Genomic DNA, 23,898 nt, shown 5'->3' with positions numbered 1-23,898 from the left:
TTATTTATTTTTGAGACAGAGACAGAGCATGAACGGGGAGGGTCAGAGAGAGGGAGACACAGAATCTGAAACAGGCTCCAGGCTCTGAGCTGTCAGCACAGAGCCCGACGCGGGGCTCGAACTCACAGACCGCGAGATCATGACCTGAGCCGAAGTCGGCCGCTTAACCGACTGAGCCACCCAGGCGCCCCAGAAGAGGCATTTTAGATGAGCACACTGGCTGGAAAGTATGGGATGGATTCGACTGGGTTATTCTCTTTGTGACTGTTTCCTTATGCCATGAGATGTGGCCCCAGTTTGCTCATAGTCTCCTTGGAGAGATAGAATGGACGTAGAGAACTGTGGAGGGCAGACAGGTGCTGTGGAAGTTGATAAGCGGGTGTTTTCTTTCAGTCGGGCACATCGAGGCATCTTGGAGGTGCTGTTTAAATTGGGTCCTGGGGCGCCTGGGTGGCTCAGTCTGTTAAGCGTCCGGCTTCAGCTCTGGTCATGATCTCACGGTTCGTGAGTTCGAGCCCCACGTTGGGCTCTCTGCTGTCAGAGTGATGCCCACCTCTCAGATCTTCTGTCTCCCACTCTTTTTGCCCCTCCCCCAGTGGTGCTTTCTCTCTGCCCCTCTCTCTCTCAAAAATAAATAAACATTAAAAAATAAAAAATAAATAAATCGGGTCTTGAAAGTATGGGTAAGGTGAGGATGTGTGGCTACGTGGGTGGGATTCTGCACAGAGCCAAGGTATGGAGGTGGGAAAACTGGATGTATATGGGGGTAGCAGGTATGGATTGGGGGAAGGGGAGGCACAGACAAAAGTAAGGTATTGAAGGGAAGCTCCCTGGCAAATACAGTTGATAGGAAGGGACCAGACTGTGATGGGCTTTCAGTGTCAACCTAAGGAACTTGAACTTTATTCCGGAAGTATACTTCGGGAGGCTCAATCTTGCACTTGCCTCTCAGGTGGACCAGAAGGAGAGACAGATTTGGGGAGGCCACTTCAGAGAGAATACTTATCAGGGTGAGAGGCATATAAGTCCCAAGCAACAGGGCCTGAGGAGGGAGGAGAAAAAGGAAGCCGTGGCAGCTGCGGGGCTGGAGGGGAAAGGTTGTGAGGATGTAGAAACCCAGCTTTTTCTCGTAACTGCCTGGGGCCAGGGAATCCAGGGGGAAAGGACAATCAGGAAGGAAGATGAGTCTGGGTTCAGACATATTAAACTAAAAAAAAAAAAAAAAAAAAAAAAGCTTTGTTAATGTTTGTTTATTTTTGAGAGAGAGTGCAAGCAGGGGAGGGGCAGAGAGAGAGGGAGACACAGAGAATCCGAAGCAACTCCAGGCTCTGAGCTGTCAGCACGGAGCCCAACGCAGGGCTCGAACCCACGGACCATGAGATCATGACCTGAGCCGAAGTCGGTTGCTTCACCTTCTGAGCCACCCAGACGCCCCCGGGTTCAGACATATTAAAAGTACCTAAGAGGCCAGCAGGAATGGGGCCATGGGCCACACAGAAACCCTGTGTCAGGGGTAGGGCTTGGTACTTGGGTTAAAATGTGTTGGTTTTCATTTCTACTTTGGGTAAACACAGAGCTAGATTAATACATGCTCATCACTGTTCACGCATGGCTTGCTTTTACTTATTTCCTAAGTGATTTGTAAGGAATGTAGTAAGTTACCGCGTTCCACCCACCCAGAACAAAAGCTTGAAACGAAAGTTTACCTGTAGTCATTTTATCATTCTCCCCATCCTGAGATAACCATTTTCCCCTCGCTTTCATGCTCATGTAGTTTTATGTGTTTCTGAGGAAAGTAAGAAAACGTTGCTAAGATTTCCCATCTTATCGCATGTCCTCTGATTCATTCGTATTCACTACTGAAGAATCCGTGAACACACCACAGCTTATGCATCTAATCTTCCACTGACGGGCACTTAGTTGTTTCCAGATTTTTGCTGTTGCAAATGTGCTGCTCTGAACATCCCCATTCACGTCTGTAGTACAGGTGCAAGAGGTTTTCTCGGGTATGAATTTAGGGGTGATATTTTGCTGGGTCATCCATCATGTGCAACTTTCATAGATGTAGCCAGACTGTTTTCTGAAGTGGTCCTACCAGTATCCACTCCCTCAGCACCAGCGCATGGGACTCAGTTGCTTCACGTTTTTGCCAACACTCACTATAGGCAGACTTCACTTTTCCTGATTGAATGGATATAAAATGGGATCGTTGGGATCTTGATTTCTATGTTCCTGAGCCCTGACATTGAATATCTCTTCATGAGCTTATTGGCATGTGTGTTTCCTGTGAAGTATTTGCTTATGATTTCTGCCAACTTTTTATTGTTTACTGGTTGTAAGAGTTCTTTATATATTCTTGATTTCAATCCTTTGTTCATATTGTGAGTATTTTCTTCCAGCTTGTAATGGGTCATTTTACTTAAAGACGTCTTTTGTTGACCAACCATTCTTTTAAAAAATTTTTTAATGTTTATTTTTGAGAGAGAGAGAGAGACAGAGTGTGAGCAGGGGAGGGGCAGAGAGAGAGAGGGAGACACAGAATCCGAAGCAGGCCCCAAGCTCCAGGCTGTCGGCACAGAGCCCGACGTGGGGCTTGAACTCATGAACCATGAGTTCATGATCTGAGCCGAAGTTGGACGCTTAACCGATTGAGCCACCCAGGTGCCCCATGTTGAACAATCATTCTTAATTTTCACATAGTGAAATGGGTTTTTTTTTTTTTCATGTTTGTTTATTTTGAGAGAGAGTGTGTGAGTGGGGGAAGGGCAGAGAGGAGTGATAGAATCCCAAGAAGGCTCGGTGCCGTCAACACAGAGCCTGACGTGGTGCTTGATCCCATGACTCTGGGATCATGACCTGAGCCAAAATCAAGAGGCAGATGCTTAACTGACCAAGCCACCCAGGCGCCCCCCCACCTTTTTTTTTCTTTTTTGTTTTTGTACTCAGCGTTCTGTATCTTGTTTAAAAAGTCTTTTCCTGACCTTAGTCCTTGCCTTAAGGACCCTATGCCCTAGTGGAGGGCCAGGTAGATAATTGCACTCAGATATTACATGGACATTGATTGTTAGAAGTGGCCTCTTCTGCCAGAGTGGAGGAGTGGGTGTAAGTAAAGATTTCACAGGGTAGAGAGTCTCAAGCTGCCCTCAGGTACTGGGGGAAGACTGGCATGTCGGCAGAGGCCCTTTCCTACTTTCTGATGGAGATGTGGGTTCAGAGAAGTATTTCTCAACTATAGGACGCTGTGAGCACGGCGATGGGTGTTGGGGAAGCTGTACACTGATCACTCTGTGGTTAGTTTGCACATTGTCTGTGGCTGTTTTCACACTGTCGTGGCAGAGTTGCATAGATGCGACAGATGCCTTGTGTTCTGCAAAACCTAAAATATATGTGTACTTTCTGGCCCCTTACAGGAGAAGGTTGCTGACTCCTGCCGGGGGGGGGGGGGGGGGTGGGGGGTGGGGGGTGGTGTCACGGTAACCGTGGTGACCTGGCGAGAGTGTGTCCCAGCCACCACAGTGGTTTAGTGAGTTGTTGCCGGATGGATAATGAATCTAGGTCAGCGCTGCAAATGTTGCCAACTTTTCTGCTTTCTAAAAGCTGGAAATCTGGAATTTTTTTTTTTAATGGTGAATATTCCAATTTTTAAACATCAACTCAGTTTTTAAAAAAACTGAAAACTGTATAGGCCAGGAAAAACACATCTGGCAGGCTGATTTGTCCAGCATCAGTGGACCCCTTCTGTCTCAGTGGACCCTGGGAACAGATTTGGGTTTCTTTATACCCGTGTATTCTTGGGCGGGTTGGTCATCCTTTTCTGCCTCCTCTTCTCGTCTATAAAGTCAGGAGAAGACCCACCCCAGGACTCATGTGAGTTTCTTAGTGCCTGGTGCCTCGTAAGCTCTTGGTTGGTAGTCATCGCTGTTACTCCTGCCACTGCTTCCATTGCTCCCCCATTTTGACCCCTGGGTGGGCCTGGGGACCAGGGCTCTGTCCTGACAGGTCGCCAGTGGTCACATTGCTCCTGGTAGAGAAGGATCAAAGGGATCCTTCGATACAGGGGATCAAAGATTGCTAGTGCCTGCCATCTGCTAGTGCCTGTCGCCTGTGGCTTTCGGTGCCCTATTTGAAGGCTCTGCCCTGACCAGCCCCTGGAGGGCTCAGGTAGGCACAGCTAGAGGAGGAGTTATCACTTCCCTTCCAGCGTGCAAGGGACAGATCATGTATTAGTATCCTTCCATAACTCAGAAACCTATTAAGTTCTGGGCGGCACCGGCTCGAGCCATCTCTCTTCAAGACAAAAGCCTCATCTTGCAGTGCCTACCTCTTGCAGTGCCTACCTCTTGCAGTAGTTCAGGCACCTGGGTGGTTGCACCTTTTCTTGCAACTCAGAGATGGGGATGTCTCTTGGCAAAGAGGTGCCATGGTACTCTGACCAGGTCTGTTGTTTGTGAAACCTGCTGGGATAGTCAGTGGCCATCTAAAGTAACAATGCTAAGTCATGACGGTGGTGCTGGTTTGGTTTCTATTTATGATCTTTTAAAGGTGTTGGGCATATTAAAGAGACGTGTTACTGCTAACAGAAGTTACTTTCTCACTTTAGAAAATGTGAAGAGTTCAGGTACGTAAGGAAGTTGAACAAAAGGCCTCCTGAGGTTTCTCTAGTCAGTGGCCGCAGCTGTCCCGAACATTTTAGTGTTTCTGTTGAGTTTTCTCTCTGCTTCTCTTTTACCTGGTCAGAATAGTGCTACAGCAAATACCTTTATGTCAAAGGTTTTCTATAATCTCCTTAGATTGTTGGGTCAAAGTGAGTAAGCATTTCTAAACCACTTGATACCTATTACCACACTTTTCTGGAAAGGGTTTATCCTTCCCAGTGATATGAGGACTCTGTACTCCTGCCAGCACCAAGTATTGAAATTAAGGGGTGTTTGTGTGTGTGTGTGTGTGTTGTTTTTTCTACTATTTTGATAGGCCAAAAAATAATGTTCCGTTGTTTTTAATTTGTATTAAAAACGTTTCTAGTCAGGTAGAACATTTCTTTGCTGGGCTTGTGTGCAGGATTGGACTTTCCCAGGTCTGCGGGAGGGCTTCCTGATGGGACCCGGGGGGCTGGCTGCACTGTGAGAGGTCTGGGAAGGTTATACTCCCTGGGTCAACTGGTGGGTATGGAGTTTCAGGCTGAGCTTCTTGGAAAGGGTCCGAAGAAGAGGTGGAATACAAAATAGGCCTCCTTGGGGCACCTGGGTGGCTCCGGCGGTTAAGTGTCTTGATCTCTAGGTCGCGAGGTCAAGCCCCGTGTCGGGCCTGGGTGTGGGGCCTACTTAAAAAAAAAAAAAAAAAATAGGCCTCCTGGTTGCCTGCTCTCGCTGATTTCCCATCCATGCCCTTCAGAACTCTTCTGCAGAAGAGCATCCTGGGCGTTTCGAGAAGAAGGAATGAAGACCATTTCTGTGTCAAAAAGAACACCTCGTGTTCCTATATTTTATTCAGTGGGCGGCCTGTGATCACATTTGGAAACAGGTTCCACTGCTTGTAACAGGCTGGCAAACCCATCTGACCGCCTGAGTGGTGGAGTCTACAGACAGGGAAGCGACTGCCCCAAAGTCATCGAGTGTGGAGCACATGTGTGCGCGCGCCGAGGGGGTCCTGACAGATCTCTCCATTTCCATCTCCTCTCGGGACATTGGGGGGTGTGGGACAGCCACTGTCCCAAGCATGGACTGCAGGGTGAACTGCTGAGCCCGGCACGGGTGGGCTTTGGAGGGATGAAGTGGGGTCCTCACGTGTTGGCAAGGTGGTGATCATCGCTCAGTGTGAGCACTGCTTTAAAAACCACACTCGAAGTCTTCTGCCCAGAGGCTGCAGCTGTGGTGGGATCCCTTCGTGTGGTTCACCCACCTGGAGGCCCACAATTAGGCAGGATGGTTTTCACTCACGTTCTTGTGCCAGCTCAGATCTTGTTCGAAAGCTTTTCTAAATCCTCTGGGGATAGAAAGACTCTGGGACACATGTAACTTTTTTTCTTATGTGTGAAAACTCCTCTCTGGTAGAACAGCAAATTTCCTCTGTGCCTCGCAGCCACAGTACTGTGGACAGGATTTGCAGCTAAATTGCACAAGAAAAGGCGAAGGAAAGCAGGAAGGTTTTCTTTGTGGTCAAGGTTGTTGATATTTTTAATTTATTTTTTAAGTTTATTTGGAGAGAAGGCGAGAAGGGGAGGGGCAGAAAGAGAGAGGGAGAGGATCCCAAGCAGGCTCCGAGTTGCCAGTGCATAGCCCAACATGGGGCTTGAATCCATTAACCATGAGATCATGCACTGAGCTGAAACCAAGAGTCAAACGCTCAATCGATTGAGCCACCCAGGTGCCCCGTTAATATTTTTTAAAATGTTACTTTGGTCTCATAAGAAGTAATATGACCATTGTAGAGCATTTGTATGTACAGAAAGAGGTAAAAAAAAAAAAAAATCCCATGATCCATCACTCCTATTAACATTTCAGAGATCTTCCTTCCAGTCTTTTTTCTCCTTTCAGCCTTTTTTTTTTTCCTAAGTTTATTTATTTTTAGTAATCTCTGCACCCAGCATAGGGCTTGAACTCATGGTGATCAAGAGTCTCAGTCAGGCTCCTCCAACTGAGCCACCCAGGCGCCCCTTCCTTCCAGCCTTTTAAAAATTAGTTCATGCAGGGCAGAAAGGACATAGGTTTTATGGCATCATAGATTTTGGTAAATTCTTAATTTCTTTTTTTTTTTTTTAAGATTTTATTTTTAAGTAATCTCTATATCCAATGAGGAGCTCAAACTCACAATCCTGAGATCAAAAGTTACATGCTCTTCTGACCGAGCCAGCCAGGCACCCCAATTCTTAATTTCTTTTGGCCTCAGTTCTCTCGTCTATAAAATGGGCATAATTCCAGTTGAGGGTTGAGAGCTGGATGACAAGAGCACCAGGCAGAGTTTGTGCCCCGCAGTAGGTGTTCAATAAAGGGCACACCCTCCTGCCTAACGGCGGGGCCTGTGCAGTTCCATATCTTGTATTTTTCATTTGTTGTGAACATTATCTTAGGTCTGTAAGCCTTTCTTTTTTTTAAGTGTTTACTTATTTTGAGAGACAGAAATAGAGCGGGAGCAGGGGAGGGGCAGAGGGAGAGGGAGAATCTGCTCTGTCAGCGCAGAGCCTGACGTGGGGCTCAAACTCACGAACCGCAAGATCATGATCTTAGCCGAAATCAAGTCAGTTGCTCAACCAACTGAGCCACCCAGGTGCCCCAGGTCTGTAAGCCTTTTGTAAACATTTTTCAACACTTATATTCCATCATTAGAATGTACTGTAACTTATTTAAGAATTCCATTATTGTAGGTGTTCAGGTTACTTCTAGATCGAGGACTATTTCTATGGGCAATTATAATAATTATTATTTTCATAATTAGGGACACCCTAAATAGCCCCCATCATTAGGAGCCGAGACAAATTAGGTTTTTGGACTGCAGCTTCGTGATGGCTGAGGTTGTTGCAGAGAATGGGCGCATTGACATGGCTGTTGGACATGGGTGATTGCTCTGTTCAGGTACCATGCCAGTGGGCATTTTTGGGCATTGCTTCAGATGTGCCCCAGGCCCCTGGAGCAGAAGGTTCACCTCTCTTCTGTCCGCTGGGGTTTTAGACCCTCTGGGATATTAGGCATTTGAAGAACTGAAGCCCCAGCTTTGGGCCAGCACTGGCTCTGTCCTCAGAGAGTTCCTGTTCCGGTGGGGAGACAGACACCGAGACCAGTGGATGTCGTCGTGTTCGTGTTTGGATAAGTAGGATACACAGTGAAGACTCACAGGTGGGTGGAGTCAGCGCTTTTCTGGTGAGGTGTGGGTCAGAGGGCTCGGGAGAGGGGTGCTGTGACTGATTCTGGAAAGATGGGCATGTTTGGGTTCTTGGTGAAGAGAAGACTGGAGTCTGGACGCACGTAGCAGCAGGATCTACAGCTGTGAGGAGGTAGGAAATGGCTTGGAATGCTCTGGCACTTGCTAAAATTTGGTATGGCTGGATGTAAGGTGGAGGCCTTGGTTTGAGGGGGGACCAGCGGCCGTGTCTTCTTCATCTCTGGGTCTTTGGGACCCCAACAGTGCCTGAGGAGGGTGCGCCCCTGGTCGGTGGAGGCCGAACACGTTCAGGAAAAACTTGAGCTGCAGCACTAGCCTGCATTTCTCTGGCTGTTTGGCAAAGTTCTGCGAGTTGGTTCATCCGGGGATGTGCGGACATGCTGGAGCGGACCATGGGTGCTGATCTGTGGGAGGCCCCCGCTGCCTGCCGGGTGAGTGATGCCTGCCAGGAGGTGCCAGGAGGAAAGTCCGGGCCGGGAGTAGCTGGCTCTGAAACCGGTCCTGTGATTTGTACCTGGATGTGGTTACAGAGACTTCTAATTGTAGTCACGGAGCTAATAAGCCAGCCAGCCCAAGGGCATCCCAGGTCTGATCCTCCAGAGTGGGACGTGTGCTCTCGTTGGAGCAGCTGGCAGCTCACTGGCGGCCCCGGCACCCGCGGGCGTGCTCCGCGTTCTCGCAGGCCTGACTCATCGCCCGCGTTCTCGCGCTGTGTAGCCCAGTGCCGCCCCAGGCTGCCGCTCCTCACCCGGACTTGAGGGGTGGGAGGGAGGCCCCGGGGGATGGGGGGCAGGGGTGGGCAGGGAAAGGGAGGGAGGACAGGCTCCGCGGATATCTGCTGTGTGCCAGGTGCTGTGCTGTGTGCTCTGTACCACCTGTCTGTCTGAATGCCCGTGAAAAGCACAGAACACGGATGTTGTTATCATCATTGTCAAGTAGGGGAAAGCAAACTTGGAGAGCTCGGGTACCTCTGTCAGGATGACACAGCGAGTGGAGTAAGTAAGCCTGTGCCTGTTCCTTTCACCTAGGGCTCCAGCTCTGCCTTCCTTGTGGCGGGTGTCGTTGGCCTTCTCGACACCTTGACAGTGCAGTGCACTCGCAGGGACAGCAGCAGAAAGCCCAGGGTCCCACTGTGTAAGCAAGTCCCCGCAACTGCCTGGGCCTTGATTTCCTCATCTGCAAAATGGGGAGAAAATTCAGCGTGTTCACTTAAGAGGGTTGTGTAGGAATCCGAACAGATGGTGTGACTGGGAACCGTACTGGCACCGGGGCCCTGGGTGGACGTGCTGTAACTGCTGAGGGTGCTGGGGGACTTGGGACACAGCTTCCTCTCTCCTTCCGCCTTTCTCAGCGCGGCCTGTAAGTGGAGCCCAAGGTGGAGTCAGGCTGAGTTTTCCTCTCTCAGAAATGGGCATTAGAGCCGGTTGACCTGGGCTTGTTCTCTGCCGCCACTCAACAGTATTCATGTGACCTTCAATAAGACCTTGACCTCTCTGAGCCTTGTAAAGTGGGAGAAATGCCACCTTGTCAGTCTGTTAGGCGTACACGAGACAGGTATATTTGGCGTTTGCCGCTACACTGGTCCTGTTCCTCCTGAACTCCGGGTGCTGGTGCTCCGGGCGCCTGGCGCGGTACGTTCACGGTATAGCGCCCTTCCTCAGACCGCTGCAGGCGGCTTCGCGTTCAGCCGTGTTGTCGACTAGTATGTATACAACACTTAGCACATGACAGGATCTCTGCTGGAGCTGCCGATATGACTGTGGACAAGACAGACTCCCCGGCTCGCTGCCGTCTGGAGGAGCAGAAAAATCTGGAACGTCCTCCTCCTCATACATATATAGAGGCATTAGCATTCTGGCCGGTGCTGCAAGGCAGAAGCTCACGTGAGCCAGGGAAGGGCCCCCTGAACCACACAGGCTGGGCCTCAAGGCTGAGTAGAGTTTACAAGAGAAGAGGATGGGCGAGGGTGGCTGAGAGAAGAGTGTCTCAGGAGCTGGGTGTAAACTCTCTGGGCCTGACTGATGGTCAGCTAGGCCCAGACACGGGTGTGGAGAGGCCGGCCTTCTGCCTCTGTGAGATCTTAATGTTTATCTAGGGCGCCCTTCATGGTTAATCAGTCTCCTGGGTACCCTGGAGACCTGGGCGGAGCTAGGACCAGGCTTTCAGTCTCAGCCCTGCCATTGACCCTCTTGAGGGTCCTTGAGCCCCCAGTCCTTTCTGAGACACAGGTTTTTCCCATCAGGAGCATAGCGGTATCTCCCAAACCTGCGTTGGAAACCGTAGAGTGTTCACATAATTGTAAGGGGTCATTGTGGCCTCAGTGCACGAAGGATTTGGGGTGATTCACGAAAACAGTATACAAGGATATACTCAGTAGTTAGGTCAGAGGGAAATGATTGGTAAAAAGAAGCTGGGCTGTTGATTAGCACCCAAAATTCACTCCACAGTATCTTGCTGAACATTTACAGAGGCAGGTACGTTGCTTGATTGACTGAATTCTTCCTGGCTGCCTGAACAAAAAGACAGGATCAGGTACTTGATTCACAATGCTCTTTTCTTTTAGGGAAAAAAGTGATTGTGGGAAAATATTTTTTTTCCCCCTGCATTGAGGCCAACTCTCAGGGACACCGTGTATGTTGATAACTGTTTGTCCTGTTTACAGGTCTGCTGGAAGCACTGGGCAATGAACCCGAGACTTCAGCCCAGAGTGGTCTGAAACCATTTGGGAAGGAAGAGGGAGTCCTGGGGAAGATGGCCATGGCCCCAGGCCCTTCCCTGGCTCAGGTGTACACCAGCCCCGTGGCAGTGGCCGTGTGGGAATGGCAGGACGGGCTGGGCACCTGGCACCCCTACAGTGCCACTGTCTGCAGCTACATCGAGCAGCAGTTTGTCCAGCAGAAGGGCCAGCGCTTCGGGCTGGGGAGTCTGGCCCACAGCATCCCCTTAGGCCAAGCTGACCCCTCGCTGGCCCCTTACATCATTGACCTCCCCAGCTGGACCCAGTTCCGCCAGGACACTGGTAAGACACTTCCTGCCTCTAGTACGTGTTGGAGCACCTGCTTTGGGCCAGGTGCCATGCTGATGGTGGAGTTATATATAGAATTGACTCTCGGCCCTTCATCCTGTCCCCGACAGGTGCTGTGAGTGGTACAGGTACCACAGTATAGGATGTACCTCTTAGTAGTAGGGAGTGCCTTGAGAGCGCAGGGCAGAGGCCCGCCCCGCCCCTTCCCCTGTTTCCTAAACCCAAACTGCCTGCTTCCACCTGCAGAAATGGAGGGGCTTGTGGGCAGAGAGGCCAGCACAGAGGAAGAGCGCCGTGCTAGTTAGAGGGCCTGGTGATGAGTTCTGCTTCCGCTGCACAGTGTCCGTGTGACCTGAGCAGGTTACTTTATTCTCCTGTGTGCTCACATTAGGGTTTGTTGTGTGTTTTGATCAGTATTACTGAGAATGGGACCACCAAGTTCCCCTCGGAGTTGTTCCCCGTCCGTCTAACCCAGTGGTTCTCACCTGGGGGTGTTTTGTCCCCTAGGACATTTGACAACGTTTGGACACATTTTTAATTGTCACAAGTGGGGCAGGGAGCCACTGGCGTCTAGTCAGTAGAGGCCAGGGATGCTGCTAAATGCACGGGACTGGCCCCACGACAAAGAATTCTTGGCCCAGGATGTCACTGGTGGGGAGACTGAGAAACACTACTCTGATCCCTACGGCAGCGTCCTTGGGTGTGTGAGGACTAAGCCTTCCAATCAGTTGGATACAGAAGAAAGTCCTTGCCTTCCTGATGCCTAGAGTCCACTGAGAAAGGCAGCAAACAAGATATGTAATGTGGAAATTGTGTATTGTGTTAGATGGCAGTAAGTGTTAACCAGGGAATGGAGGTGTTGGGAGAGGTGGAGGTCTGAGCCAGGGTGACCAGGTCACCAGGAAGGGGGTCTAAGACAGACCTGAGGGAGGGGCAGGTTGTCCCTTGAAGGGACTTTGGCTTTGGCTTTTATTCTTTTTTTTATTTTTTATTTTTTTCATGTTTATTTATTTATTTTGAGAGACAGAGAGGGAGAGGGAGAGTACAAGCAGGGGAGGGGCAGAGAGAGAGAATCCTAAGCAGGCTCCGCACCGTCAGCGCGGGGCCCGATGCAGGCCTCGGTCTCACAAACTGTGAGATCATGAGCTGAGCTGAAATCAAGCTGAGCTGAAATCAAGCCAGACGCTCAATTGACTGAGCCACCCAGGCGCCCCTTGGCTTTTATTCTGAAAGGGGGAGCCGTGGGAGGATTTGGGCGGAGGAGTGCTGTAATCTGATTTGGAGGTGAAGAGTATCCCTCTGGCTGCCAAGGATGGAGGCGAGGTGGGGGTCAGGAGACCAGTAGAAGCAAATTGCAGTGATCATCTTTTGGCAAGTACTCTTGGAAACATGGCCCGAATTAATTTTTCTCTGTAATCATCAGGTTTGGTTTAGTAAGAATATAAGCTAACCACAGGGTGTTTCCCAGTAGTTGCTGCTCGAAGAGTCAAAGGGTATGGTACATCCACGTAAGAGACTTACGTAACAATGAATACTGAGTTACGTATAAAATTTTAGAGATGTAAGGAAAACTGATGGCCTAACAGAAGAAAACAGCCCGAAAAGTTTTCAATGTGATTGTCAGCTTCCTAAAAGGACGTGTCTAGAAGATGAGATGGGAAGAAATGCATTGTGATATAAGCTGTGTGGTTAGATTATGGATGGTTTAATTTTCTTAACTTTCCTTTTTTTTTTTTTTTTTTTTCCAGTTTTTTAAGTGAGGCTACATACGTTTCATCATTAGAAATATTTTGAAAAAGCCTGGAATCTGAGCCATAGCTGTTCTTTGACCTAAGCTCCTGGTATCCCCTACTCCTGCCGAGGAGCACAGATCCCCCTCTGCCATTAGGTCCCTTTGAGCCTAGTTTCTTTACAGAGAGGGAGCTTTCTACCCTTCTACCCTTCGCCCAAAATTTGGAAGGAATAACCAGTACCAGCCTTTAGGTCAGATAGCAACATGACCCTATGTACACTGACCATGTTGGTTTCTTTTGGTTGTAGAAAAAGAATTTTTTTTTTTAATGTTTATTTATTTTTGAGAGAGCATGAGCGGCGGAGGGACAGAGAGAGGGGGAGACACAGAATCGAAGCAGGCTCAGGCTCTGAGCTGTCAGCACAGAGCCGGACACGGGGCTCGAACTCACAAACCATGCCATGAGATCATGACCTGAACCGAAGTCGGACGCTCAACCGACTGAGGCACCCAGGCGCCCCCAAAAATAATTTTTAAGCCCTTTTTGTTTTGGGGGGCTAGCAGATTAGCCATTTACGTGTCCTCCTCCTTTTCAAACAGGTACCATGCGGGCTGTGCGGAGGCATCTGTTCCCCCAACATTCAGCCCCGGGCCGGGGCATCGTCTGGGAGTGGCTGAGTGACGATGGCTCCTGGACAGCATATGAAGCCAGTGTCTGTGACTTTCTGGAGCAGCAGGTGGCCAGGGGCAACCATCTTGTGGACTTGGCTCCCCTGGGGTACAACTATACCGTCAACTACGCCACCCACACGCAGACCAACAAGACTTCGAGCTTCTGCCGTAGTGTGCGGCGCCAAGCAGGACCCCCATACCCGGTGACCACCATCATTGCCCCACCGGGCCACACGGGAGTCGCCTGCTCTTGCCATCAGTGCCTCAGTGGTGGTGGAACTGGCCCCGTGTCGGGCCGCTACCGCCACTCCATGACCAACCTCCCGGCTTACCCTGTCCCCCAGCCCCCCCACAGGACCGCCATTGTCTTTGGGACCCACCAGGCCTTTGCCCCGTACAATAAGCCCTCACTCTCTGGGGCTAGGTCTGCACCCAGGCTGAACACCACCAACCCCTGGGGTGGGGCACCGCCCTCCTTGGGGAACCAGCCCCTCTACCGCTCCAGCCTCTCCCACCTGGGACCGCAGCACCAGCCCCCAGGATTGTCCACTGCCGGCGGAGCCAGGTATCATGTGTTTTTGAGGGTCATTTTGTCTACCTCTGTGCCCTGTCGGCAGGCTTGGGTTTCTGCTTTTACTTAGCTGGGAAGATGTGCCCAAATACCTACAGACCTGGCCCCTGCCTCCTTGTCTCTGCGTCGTCTCCTTTGCATGTGCCACCTGGTGCCCAGGTGCTGGCCTTCCACAGCCTTGCAATGCATGGAGCCTCCCTGACCTCTGGTGCTTGAGCGCTGGTCGTTGCCACATGGGTTAAAAACAGTAATGCTTGCAGCCAGCCAGGAGAATCAGGTTCTCTGTAGAGCAGGTAAAGGTGTGCCTGTGTGCCACATCGCTCGTGCCGTGCACCTGAGAATGTTTCGTTGATTCCTCCTCTGTGCCAGGCACTGAAGACACAGACATGGGACATTCTCTCCCACAAGCCCACAGTCTGGTCCAGGGGGAGGCTGTGAGCCCAGTTTTGGTGCTTAACAGTCGGTTGAGGAGAGAACAAAACACTGGGTGTGTGGCAGGTGGCATCAGGTGACAGGACGGCTTCCATGCTGGTGTAGTCTGGCCCAGTGCCTCCTAGAGCTCTCTGCTCCTTGAGGGGGATGATGAAATGTGCCCCATCCGGACCAGGGAGCACCTAAAAGTCAGGAAACCTCTTGGAGTGGCCAGTGGGGGCTGCTCTCTGGGTGCTTGGAGACCTGTCACTGACAAGGGGCCTTGTCAGTGATCATTACTGAGGGTGTTGGGCTTGGAGAACATTTAGAGAATTCCAAATGGGAGCTGGGATGGGGGGCTGGTTTCTGAGATGGTGACCGGAGAGGGTGGGTAGTGACTGGATGTGTGGGCCTGTAGCGGGCCTGTGACTGCCCTGCCCCCCAAGGGGGTCAACATCTTGTTGGTTTGGACTGACGTTGGCCAGTCAGCTTCTTGGTTCTGCCTTGCTCATCACCCAGCCGCATCCCTGCCTCCTTGACCATGGTGAGTGAGGGCTTCCCAGTGTGGACAACACTTTCTCAGCGGCTTCCTGGACCTCTAGCTAATTTTTTTTTCCCAATGTTTATTTAATTTTTAGAGAGGCAGAGAGCGAACAGGGCAGGGGTGCAGAGAGGGAGACACAGAATCTGAAGCAGGCTGTAGGCTCTGAACTGTCAGCAAAGAGCCTGACGGGGGGCTCAAACCCACGAACCTTGAGATCATGACTTGAGTTGAAATCTGACGCTTAACCAACTGAGCCACCCAGGCACTCCTAGCATTTTTTAAAGCTAGGTTTCAGAGGACCCTGCCAGCTTCTGTAAGACAGGGTGACAGCTGCCATTCACTGAGCACACATTGCCAGGCCCTATCGAGCAGGCTGTGTGAATGATGTAAGTAATCCTTATAGTGACCATATGGTAAGTGGTGTCCTCAGCTTACAGGTGAGCACACCGAGGTTGACAAGGTTGGCAGCATAGCCAGCAAGTGGTAGAGTTGGGGTTAAACCAGGCCCCACAGCAGTCTGTAAGGGACACGTGGAGTTCTTGAAGCTGTCTTAAAGGCAGAGTAATAGGAAGGCAGCGGTATCTTGAGGGATGACTTTGGGGAGTCCATAGACAGGAGGAGAATGGGTCAGGGCATCTTCTGGGGGCATCTCCTTCAGGGAGTGGGAGCAGGTGGACCTGAGTTCTTTCTGGGAATGGGGCTACAGGAGCTTTCACTTGGCCTTCTCCCCGGATTTTCACGTGGGCGTTAGCGAACGGGGCTCTGGGCTGTCCCAGCCCCACCCAGCGTGCTGTGAGGCCCCCTATAGTAAGTGGGTCAGGATCTTTCAGGGAAAAGTGTGCTGTCTGCCAGCACAGAATGGTTATCAGCATGACCAGAGCCTCTTCTACTAGGTCAGTTCTGCTGAGCCTCCTGGGGCTTCTTAAATTCTTACAGATTATTTTGAGGCACATTTCTAGATAGTTCTAGAACTGGGATTCTGGGATTGAGCCAAGTGATTTGATTGATGGGCTTTGTTGCTCTGTCCTGGTACAGGGTTCCCATTGGTCTCTCCTGATATTTCTCTGGCGTCCCCCCTCCCCAGCCTGAGGGCCCGAGAGACTGCCACAGGGGGCCCCCTAGTACAGGCCAGGCAAGTTACAGAAGGGAAGGTCTTACCTTTGCTTCTGGGCCTGCGTGTTGCTACTTGCCCTGCTTGCCTTGGTTGTAAGCCAGGAAGGGGACCAGGCCAGCCAGCTCTGTTAGTTGAAACCGCCTCGAAGGAGCCTTCCTCCTGAGGTGGGTGTTCATCTTTATCTCCTCCAGCTTTTCAGGAGCTGGGAGAGGCACAGTTCACTTGCATGGGCCTATCCTTGTTTGGAAAAACAGGATTTCTCCCACGTCTTATTTGCATCGATGCTCTTTAGTTCACCCCCTTCCGGTGGGTGTCGTAGAGCTGGCTGGAAGGGGTGTAACGAATACCTGGTGTCTTGACCCAGCAGGGCTAGGATGATCGAAAACACTCGACCCCTTGGTCGACCTCCTTGGGGGCTGTGGTCTGGTTCTCCAAGGTGAATGATTGTCAACTACATTCACTGAAAATTCCCCAGAGAGTGGCAGGCTGGCGGCACCATGGGCTGGGGAAGCCTGAGAACCAGCTGTACTTACTGGTAGCCGCTGGAAAGAACATGTGAATGAGTGGAATCAAAATTCACGGAACCCATGTGGTTTTTATTTGGGAACCCGTGTGGTTTCACATCGCTTCTTGCTCAACCTGGGTAAAACCTTGGCCGACTGACTTCCTTGTGGGAGGCTTTCTGAGTAGGCAACAATACATTGAGAAGGGACTTCGTCTGTCTGTCACTGAGCTGCTGGGTTTAAGAAAATTTCCTAGTAGCTGAACTTTATCCCTTTAAGCACCAAAACTTGTGTTTTAATGATGTGGGGTGGAAAACTTTCCAAAATGTGTCACATGCACACTCTCGTCTTCTTTAATAGGGGGTGTGGTGGCTTAACGTTTTGATGACTTCTGGTAGTGATCGTGACCTGCAGTCTGTTGCAGCTTTGGTGTGGCTGAGCCCCGGGGCGCCTTGCCTTTGCACTAAATGGCCCTTGGAAATGGCTCTGCCGGTTTGCTTTCAAAATCTGCTCTGTTCTTGCTACTGCTGTTCTCCCAGCCTCTAAAGGCACTCCCACCTGCTGTCAGCCTGGCCTGGGTGCTCGGGGGTCCTGGGTCCCAGGGGGACCTTCCTCCCGACTGGCTGTAGGCCCTTGGGTCAGCTCTGTTCCCTTTCCACGTCCCTCCTTTCCCCTCTTAAGATTAAGGAGTTGGGCTGGGAAGTGTGACATTTCCTTTTGCTCCAGTATTACAGTTTTCAAGGTTTCAGGGGAGCCCTGCAGGAAGGTACCCGGCGGCTCCTCAGCTTTCCTGTGTCCCCTTTGCTCCTCTGAGAAGAGGGGAACAGTGGACATTTGTACTGCGCTGTGGATTGAGCCTCACAACCACCCCAGGGGCCTTTTAGAATTGTTCTCATCTTATGGATAGAAAAATTGAAGCTCAGAAAGGGTACTCGACCTGGCCAAGGGCACACAGCTTTAAGCTGGAGCGGGTGCTGTTAGCAGGGTCTCCAGAGCCCCCCGCCCCGAGCCGTGTCACATTCCCCATACTGCACGTGCTGCCCGGGGTTGCTGATTAGTGCTGGCTCACCCTGTGGGGAGCTGGTAGGAGGCTATGCATTTCCTTGGTCCAGCCTCCCAGCCTTGCCCTTTGCCCAGGGGCTGTCCAATCTCGCCTTCACAGAAGAGTAGAAATCCTGGAGATAGTCCCAGACAAGAAAGCCAGGTTGGGCCTTGTAGGTAGACCCAGGAACAGGGGAGGCCCCGAAGGTTGCCTGAGCCCATGACTAGAAGGGCTCTACCTTCTGGAATTCCTTCACTTCTAGAACCTAAGAATTGCAAAGACCGCCAGAGATTATCTACCTTCCTTTAAAAAACCCAAATGGGAGGCGCCTGGGTGGCTCAGTCGGTTAAGCAGCTGACTTCGGCTCAGGTCATGATCTCGCGGTCTGTGAGTTCGAGCTCCGCGTCGGGCTCTGTGCTGACAGCTCGGAGCCTGGAGCCTGTTTCGGATTCTGTGTCTCCCTCTCTCTGACCCTCCCCTGTTCATGCTCTGTCTCAAAAATAAATAAAACGTTAAAAAAAATTAAAAAATAAATAAATAAAAATAAAAAAAATTAAAAACCCAAATGGAGAAACAGGCCCAGGAAGGGGGTGGTGGTTGCTCCAAATCAGTTTAGTGGGACCAAACCCTAGCGCGGGTGGTCTGAATGCCTGGCTCTTCCCCTGCATTATCAGAGCACTCCGGAGCCAGGTCCCTTGTTCCCTCAGGCTTGAGTGTAGCTGAGGCGGGGGCCACGATGTGAGTAGTGTGGCCACACGGGTTATTCTCTTTGGGGAGAACAATCAAGAAATGAAAACAGAACAACCTCTTTCTTCACTCAGACAAATACCGAAGTGCCTGCTGGGCTCTGAACCCTGTGCGGGGCCCTTGGCAGCTTCAGGACCAGCCGAGTGAGAGGTTCTGGTTTGGAGCAGGACCAGCCAGCTCCATGTGGCTTTCCACCAGTGGGATCTGTGACCCAGGGCAGTGGTAGGGAAGGATCTGTGGCAGCTTCCAGGAGCACTGTGGGAACCAGGCAGGTTGTTGGTTCTCTGGCAGCTGTAAGGGCAGCACAGTAGATGGGAACTGTCCGACATTTCCTGAGCGCCTTCCCAGCCCCAGGCCAGGCCCTGTGGAACAGACAATACGACCTGACCCTGTCTTTGGGGATTCTGGGATTCTGCAGGGACTGTGCAGAAGTTTCGGAACCCTTCTGGTGTGGTCATCTTTAACGTGGGCAGGATGGGCTGGAAGACGCGGGAATTGGGCTGGGGTAGGGGGGGTGGATTATCAGGCGTTTCGGGCCATCTCCGCCAACCGGTCTCCCGTGTGGGGCTCTTCCCAAACCAGAGTCATGTAGATTTATTAACACTTGAGAAATAGAATGTCTTAGAACCAGATAAATGACTCAAACATAGTTACTGTGGGAAGCAAGACCCCCATTTAAAAAAAAAAAAAAATCCAAAAAGAAATTGTTCTATTTTGAACTGGTTTTAGGTTTATAGAAAAGTTAAGAAATAGTGAAGAGAGTTACCATATCTCCCTTCCTTGACTCCTCTCATAAACATCTTTCATAACCATGCTGCAGTCTTCAGAACCCGAGAATGGCCATGGGTGCGTTCCTGTTAACTAAGGACTTTTCTCGATTTTCACCGGTTTTTCACCACTGTTTCCATTCTGTCCCAGGATCCTGGGGGACCCCACTTTGCATCCAGTTTTGCTTTCTTCTTCCTTTCCTCCCTTCAGTAGGAGTTCCTCCTTTATCTCCCATAACCTTGACACTTTTAAAGAGTTACTTTGTCGAATGTCCCTTAATTTGGGCTTGTCTGTTGGTTTCTCATGCTTGAGGTTATGCACTTTTGGCAGGAACCACAAAAATGGTGTTCTGTCCCTCTCAGAGCACCATTTCTGGGGTTCCTGGTGTTGATTGGCCCTATTACTGGTGATACTGGTCTTGAGTACTTGTTAGAGCAGGTTGCTGCCAGATTTCCCCTCTTCAGGTACCATAGAGCTCTTATTCTGACAAAGTGAGTGAGCTCAGAATTCTTTTAGGATTGTCTTCAGAGTCTGAATTGCCCAGGAAAACATTTTTTTTTTTTTTTTTGACAGTTTATGCTTCCTTCTTGATCGCTTGTAAAAAGCGGAGGCTCACCGCCAGCCCCCCCCCCCCGCCCCGCCCCTGTTCTCTCCCATCACTGCTCTGGCCCTGCCAGCCGATGCTCCCCCCACTCGATGCCTGGGTTGGAGTTTGATGTCCCCACTTGATTTTTGCGGCGGTGGTGGGGCTGGCTCTGGGCTTCACATCCTCAGCAGTCAGATTCTGTAGGTTAGTTTGGGTCTAAGAGTGCTGAAATTCAGATTTCTTTGATTCTCTTTCCAGACATCAGGATCTTTTTAACTAAAAGAAAACCCAGAAATCCTCACTCACACAGAAGCAGCCATGCAGAGTGAAGCTGCGAACTGGCCCCGGCAACACCAGCGAATTCCTATCTTGGTCTTTCTCTGGCTCTTGTTCCTGCTAAATCGGCTCCTACGTTAAGCTTTGTTCTCTCCTCTCCCCTAGTGCCTCCCTCCCCAGCGGTCCTGCCAGCAGCCCTGGGAGCGTCCCTGCCGCTGTGCCTGTGCAGATGCCGAAGCCCAGCCGGGTCCAGCAAGCCCTCGCAGGTAGGCACCCTGCTGGGTTCCGGGTTCCAGAACAGACCACCTGGCAGGGGGCAGGATGCGGAGGTGGTGGGAGAATGCGTGGTTGAGGGAGGAGATGGTGGGGTGGGGGTGCCGTTACCTTATTTCTTCTCACGGAAAGCCGCAGCCGCTCCCTAGGGGGCGGTGCCTCTTTTGAGTGACGGGTGACAGTGTACGTACCCTCAGCGAGTGGGCCTGGGGCCGCTCCTCCTCTGTCTCTCCAGGGGAGTCCTGCTTGATATCAGTGGGAACCATGGTGTGGACCTTTCCATCTTTTACATTTTCACGTCACTTCAATTATGGTTTGAGTCACTGTTCTGTCCTGAGATGCTTTAGGCATTTCCCTAAAGGGGCCCTTTGGGGGAACTTGCAGCTATTTTGGCTGCAGTTACGTTTTGAATTAAGTGGCTTTGTGTCCAACTGGATCATTTGTTAACCATACATCTTTGAACTGTTTTTTTAGATTCCTTTTATAGTTTAGGGAGCTACTGAAAGTTACTTTTTAACTAATGGGAAATGCAATGTGTTATGGAAAGCTAGAGGGGAGGAGTGTAGTGAGGTTGAAGCAGGGGAATAAGATAACCCGAGTCTGTGTGTTAGGGTGAGTCACCGTAGTAGACAGTGGGAGTTCGAGGGGACAGGCCCGGGGCAGGGAGACCCGTGTGGAGCCCGACACGATGGCTCAGGGGAGCCGTGGCAGTCGTGGAGGTAAGAGCGTCTGACTTGGTGACTGGGCGCGCCGCGAGAGAGAAGGAATAGAAGGAGGCCCGGTGTGAGGCTGCTGATGTGGTGCTGTAACACGTCATGATCGTTCTTGAGGATCATGTAGGGGCTTTGCATGTGTCTTCCTTCACTTCTTCCCAGTAACGGCTCTGTGAGGTATGAACTTCTATTCCTATTTCATACTTGGGGAAATAGCCTCAGAGAATTCCAGACACTTCCCAAGATGAGCCAGTCAGCCCTTGGTAGAGCTGGGACTCAGCCCCAGGCATTCTAGGCCTCAGCACCTGGGTTCTTAGCCATTACACTGTGCCGATCCGGAGTCTGGTGGGAGCGCGGGGAGAGGTGGGGGGTGCTGGCTGTGGTTGTGGCCCGGCGCATCTGTCCTGGGGGCAGTGGGAGTTTGGGTGTGCGGTTCAGAAGAACATTCTGGAGTGGAATGGGGTGGCCTCTGCCCCCGTGGGGGATCATATGAGCTCACAGAGACTGTAAGTGGGATTCTGGGAAGAGCCCTTGAAGGAAATGGAGGGACCAATCAGAAAAGTGGTAGAAGACAGGAGAGGGGGCCCCTCTGGAACCTGCTTCAGCTGCTCAGCCATCAGCCTTCTGCGGGGACAAAGAGAACAGTGAGCAAAGATGTGGTGACTGGAAAGTTCCTCCTGAGTTTAGGTCTTCTTGTGGCATCAGATGCCATAGGTGAGTCAGACCTGTGTGTGTGTGTGTGTGTGTGTGTGTGTGTGTGTGCGCGTGTGCGCGCGCATGTGTGTGGTGGTGGTCTTATTGGAGAACGGTTGTAGGTGAATAGGCGTGGCCTGCATATGGCCCAGCTCCATTCAGCACTGTAATCACTAAGGTTTGAATACAGATGTTATAATAACTTTTCTAATATTTTTAAGTTTATTTATTTTGAGAGAGAGAGAGAGAGAGAATGAGTGGAGGAGGGGCAGAGAGAGAGGGGGACAGAGGATTCATAGCAGGCTCCATGCAGACAGCAGAGAGCATGATGCGGGCCTCGAACTCACGGACTGTGAGATCATAACCTGAGCCAAAGTCGGATGCTTAACCAACTGAGCCACCCGGGCGCCCCCGTAATAACTTTTCTAAACGCGTCTCAGAAGTGGTCTGGGGATTGAGTAGCACTTGCTCCCTTTCCGCTGCTCTTGAGGCTGAGGACCTTCTCTGGTCTGTATCCCAGATTGTCTCCAATGTCCCCTATCACCTTGGCTCTCAGATCGATGCAGGAGGTAGGTAGGTCTTTTAACCTCCATTTTACTCACTGGGGAAACCTCAAAGATTTAGGAACTCGGTCACAGCGAGCACGGAGTGGAGACTCAAGCCACTGGTCAGATGCCACCTCCTCTGAACACAGCCTCTGGCTTGTAGTTGTTGGTGGGACCCTAGTCTAAAGTGTCAGGGAAGGAGAGATCCTGAGCCAGCCTCCAGGAAGTAGGGTCTGGAGAACAGAGTGCTGTCTTCCCTGCACTGAGCGCTCTGTGGGTAGGTTTACAAGCAAGTGGTCATCTACACTGGGACAGGAGGTCCACCAAGGAGCCACCTCCAGGTCAGGCCTTAGTGCCTCAGGTGACAGCTTCCCTGGCTGCAGCATGGCCCAGCCCTCTCCTTGGAGTTTTCTGCTTTCACAGCCTGCCCAAGCCCAGACAGCCAGGAGGAGTGGGGCTGGCCGGGCAAGGCCAGAGTCAGGACGGGCTTGGACCTGAGCCCCGGTCACTAGACAAAGGGCCGACCCCTGGTGTCAGAAAGAAAGTGATTGTACATCTGACCGCGACAGGGACTGCTCTCTCGGGGGCTCTGACAGATAAGCGGAAATCCTCTCAGAAGAGTGGAGAAGCTGTGGCCGTTCAAGCTGCTACAATTATTTGGGGATGTGAGGAGTTTGGGGGGGTTGTCCCTGAATTCTGCTGTTGGGAAGATGTGATGGCCCCCTCTGGGTGTCTCCCCACCTCATCCTGTCCAGTGGATGTTGCTTTCGCGAAGTGTGGGTGTGGGGTGGTTCTCGCACGTTCTTGCAAGAAGGCAGGCCACAGAGCAGGGGCTGCTTCTCCGCAGGCTTTTAAGTTGAGACTTCTGTGTCCGTGACTTGAATTCAGGGGAGGGGGTCCTGCATTGACCGGAGCAGAAGTGTTGTTCATGCTGGCCTCACAGCAGCCACCCAGCAGCATTTGGGGATATCTTGGTTCCCCAGCAGACAGGTGCTGTGAACACCTCCTGTGACCGGGCCCTGCCCTGGGTGTTCAGTGCAGGGAAGACAGCAGTCCCCAAAACAGGTATGCGAGTCCTTTCAGGTAACACTAAGTCGGGTAAAGGAGGCAGAGATGGAGGGGACGTGGCTCTTGTAGATGGGGTGGTCAGGGCAGGGCTGCCTCCTAGGAGACACTTGGGGAGAGGTCTGGTAGAAGTGAGGCAGTGGATGTTGGGGGAGGAGGTCATGGTCAGCACAGAGGCCCAGGGCTCTACTAAGGCATCGTTCCCGTCCCCTCCATCGTTCTGTCCCCATGCCTGCTTGTCATTATTCCGTCCACCAGACGGTTAGGTTCAGACTCACATCTGAGCTCAGAAGCACTCAACCCTAAGACGCTGGTGGCATTGCATTACCTGACAAGCGAGCGCCTGGGGTGCAGCCGTGGTCTTCTGACGTGCACTTTTGTGTCTCTTGCAAGTGGCTGCCACGGCACCTCCTGCCTGCCTCTGCTGTGCTGCCCATGCCCAGGCTGCTGGCTGGCCTCTGCTTCTGTCCCTGACTGGGCATGTTTGCCACATTGAGTCTTTGTTCTGTAGAGGCCACAGTGGCTGGCCCAGCCAGGTCCTAGGGCCGGGTTTCCCCTCACCCATCTGCGTTGCCCCTGGAGTGGGCAGCACCAGCTGTGGGATCTCCACTTCCTATCCCAGGCTGCCCGCAGGGAAGGTGGCAGAGCGGAACCCAGAGCTCTCCTGGGGAGGAGGTGGTTTTGAGCTAGACAGAGGGCAGGGGGGACTGGGTAGGGGTGCTGTGGACAGCAAGGTAGGCTGA

At 51.5% G+C, this 23,898-nt stretch overlaps 1 protein-coding gene across 3 annotated transcripts in view; it reads left to right on the top strand.

Annotated features, from left to right (window-relative positions):
- DTX2 (deltex E3 ubiquitin ligase 2) overlaps positions 1 to 23,898 on the top strand; it is a 35,841-nt gene that overhangs the window by 2,338 nt on the left and 9,605 nt on the right. For all 3 annotated transcript variants that reach the window (XM_042921303.1, XM_042921301.1, XM_042921302.1), the window contains exons 3-5: positions 10,538 to 10,894; positions 13,233 to 13,869; positions 20,032 to 20,132. In XM_042921303.1, the coding sequence (XP_042777237.1) occupies positions 10,627 to 10,894; positions 13,233 to 13,869; positions 20,032 to 20,132 (1,006 nt within the window). In that variant the 5' untranslated portion in view covers positions 10,538 to 10,626. The remainder of the gene's footprint in view (positions 1 to 10,537; positions 10,895 to 13,232; positions 13,870 to 20,031; positions 20,133 to 23,898) is intronic.

The sequence above is a fragment of the Panthera leo genome, chromosome E3 (genome assembly GCF_018350215.1).
Source record: "Panthera leo isolate Ple1 chromosome E3, P.leo_Ple1_pat1.1, whole genome shotgun sequence".
Taxonomy (NCBI): domain Eukaryota; kingdom Metazoa; phylum Chordata; class Mammalia; order Carnivora; family Felidae; genus Panthera; species Panthera leo.
The sequence above is the reverse complement of the archived record's forward strand: the minus strand, read 5'-3'. Positions and strand labels throughout refer to the sequence as shown.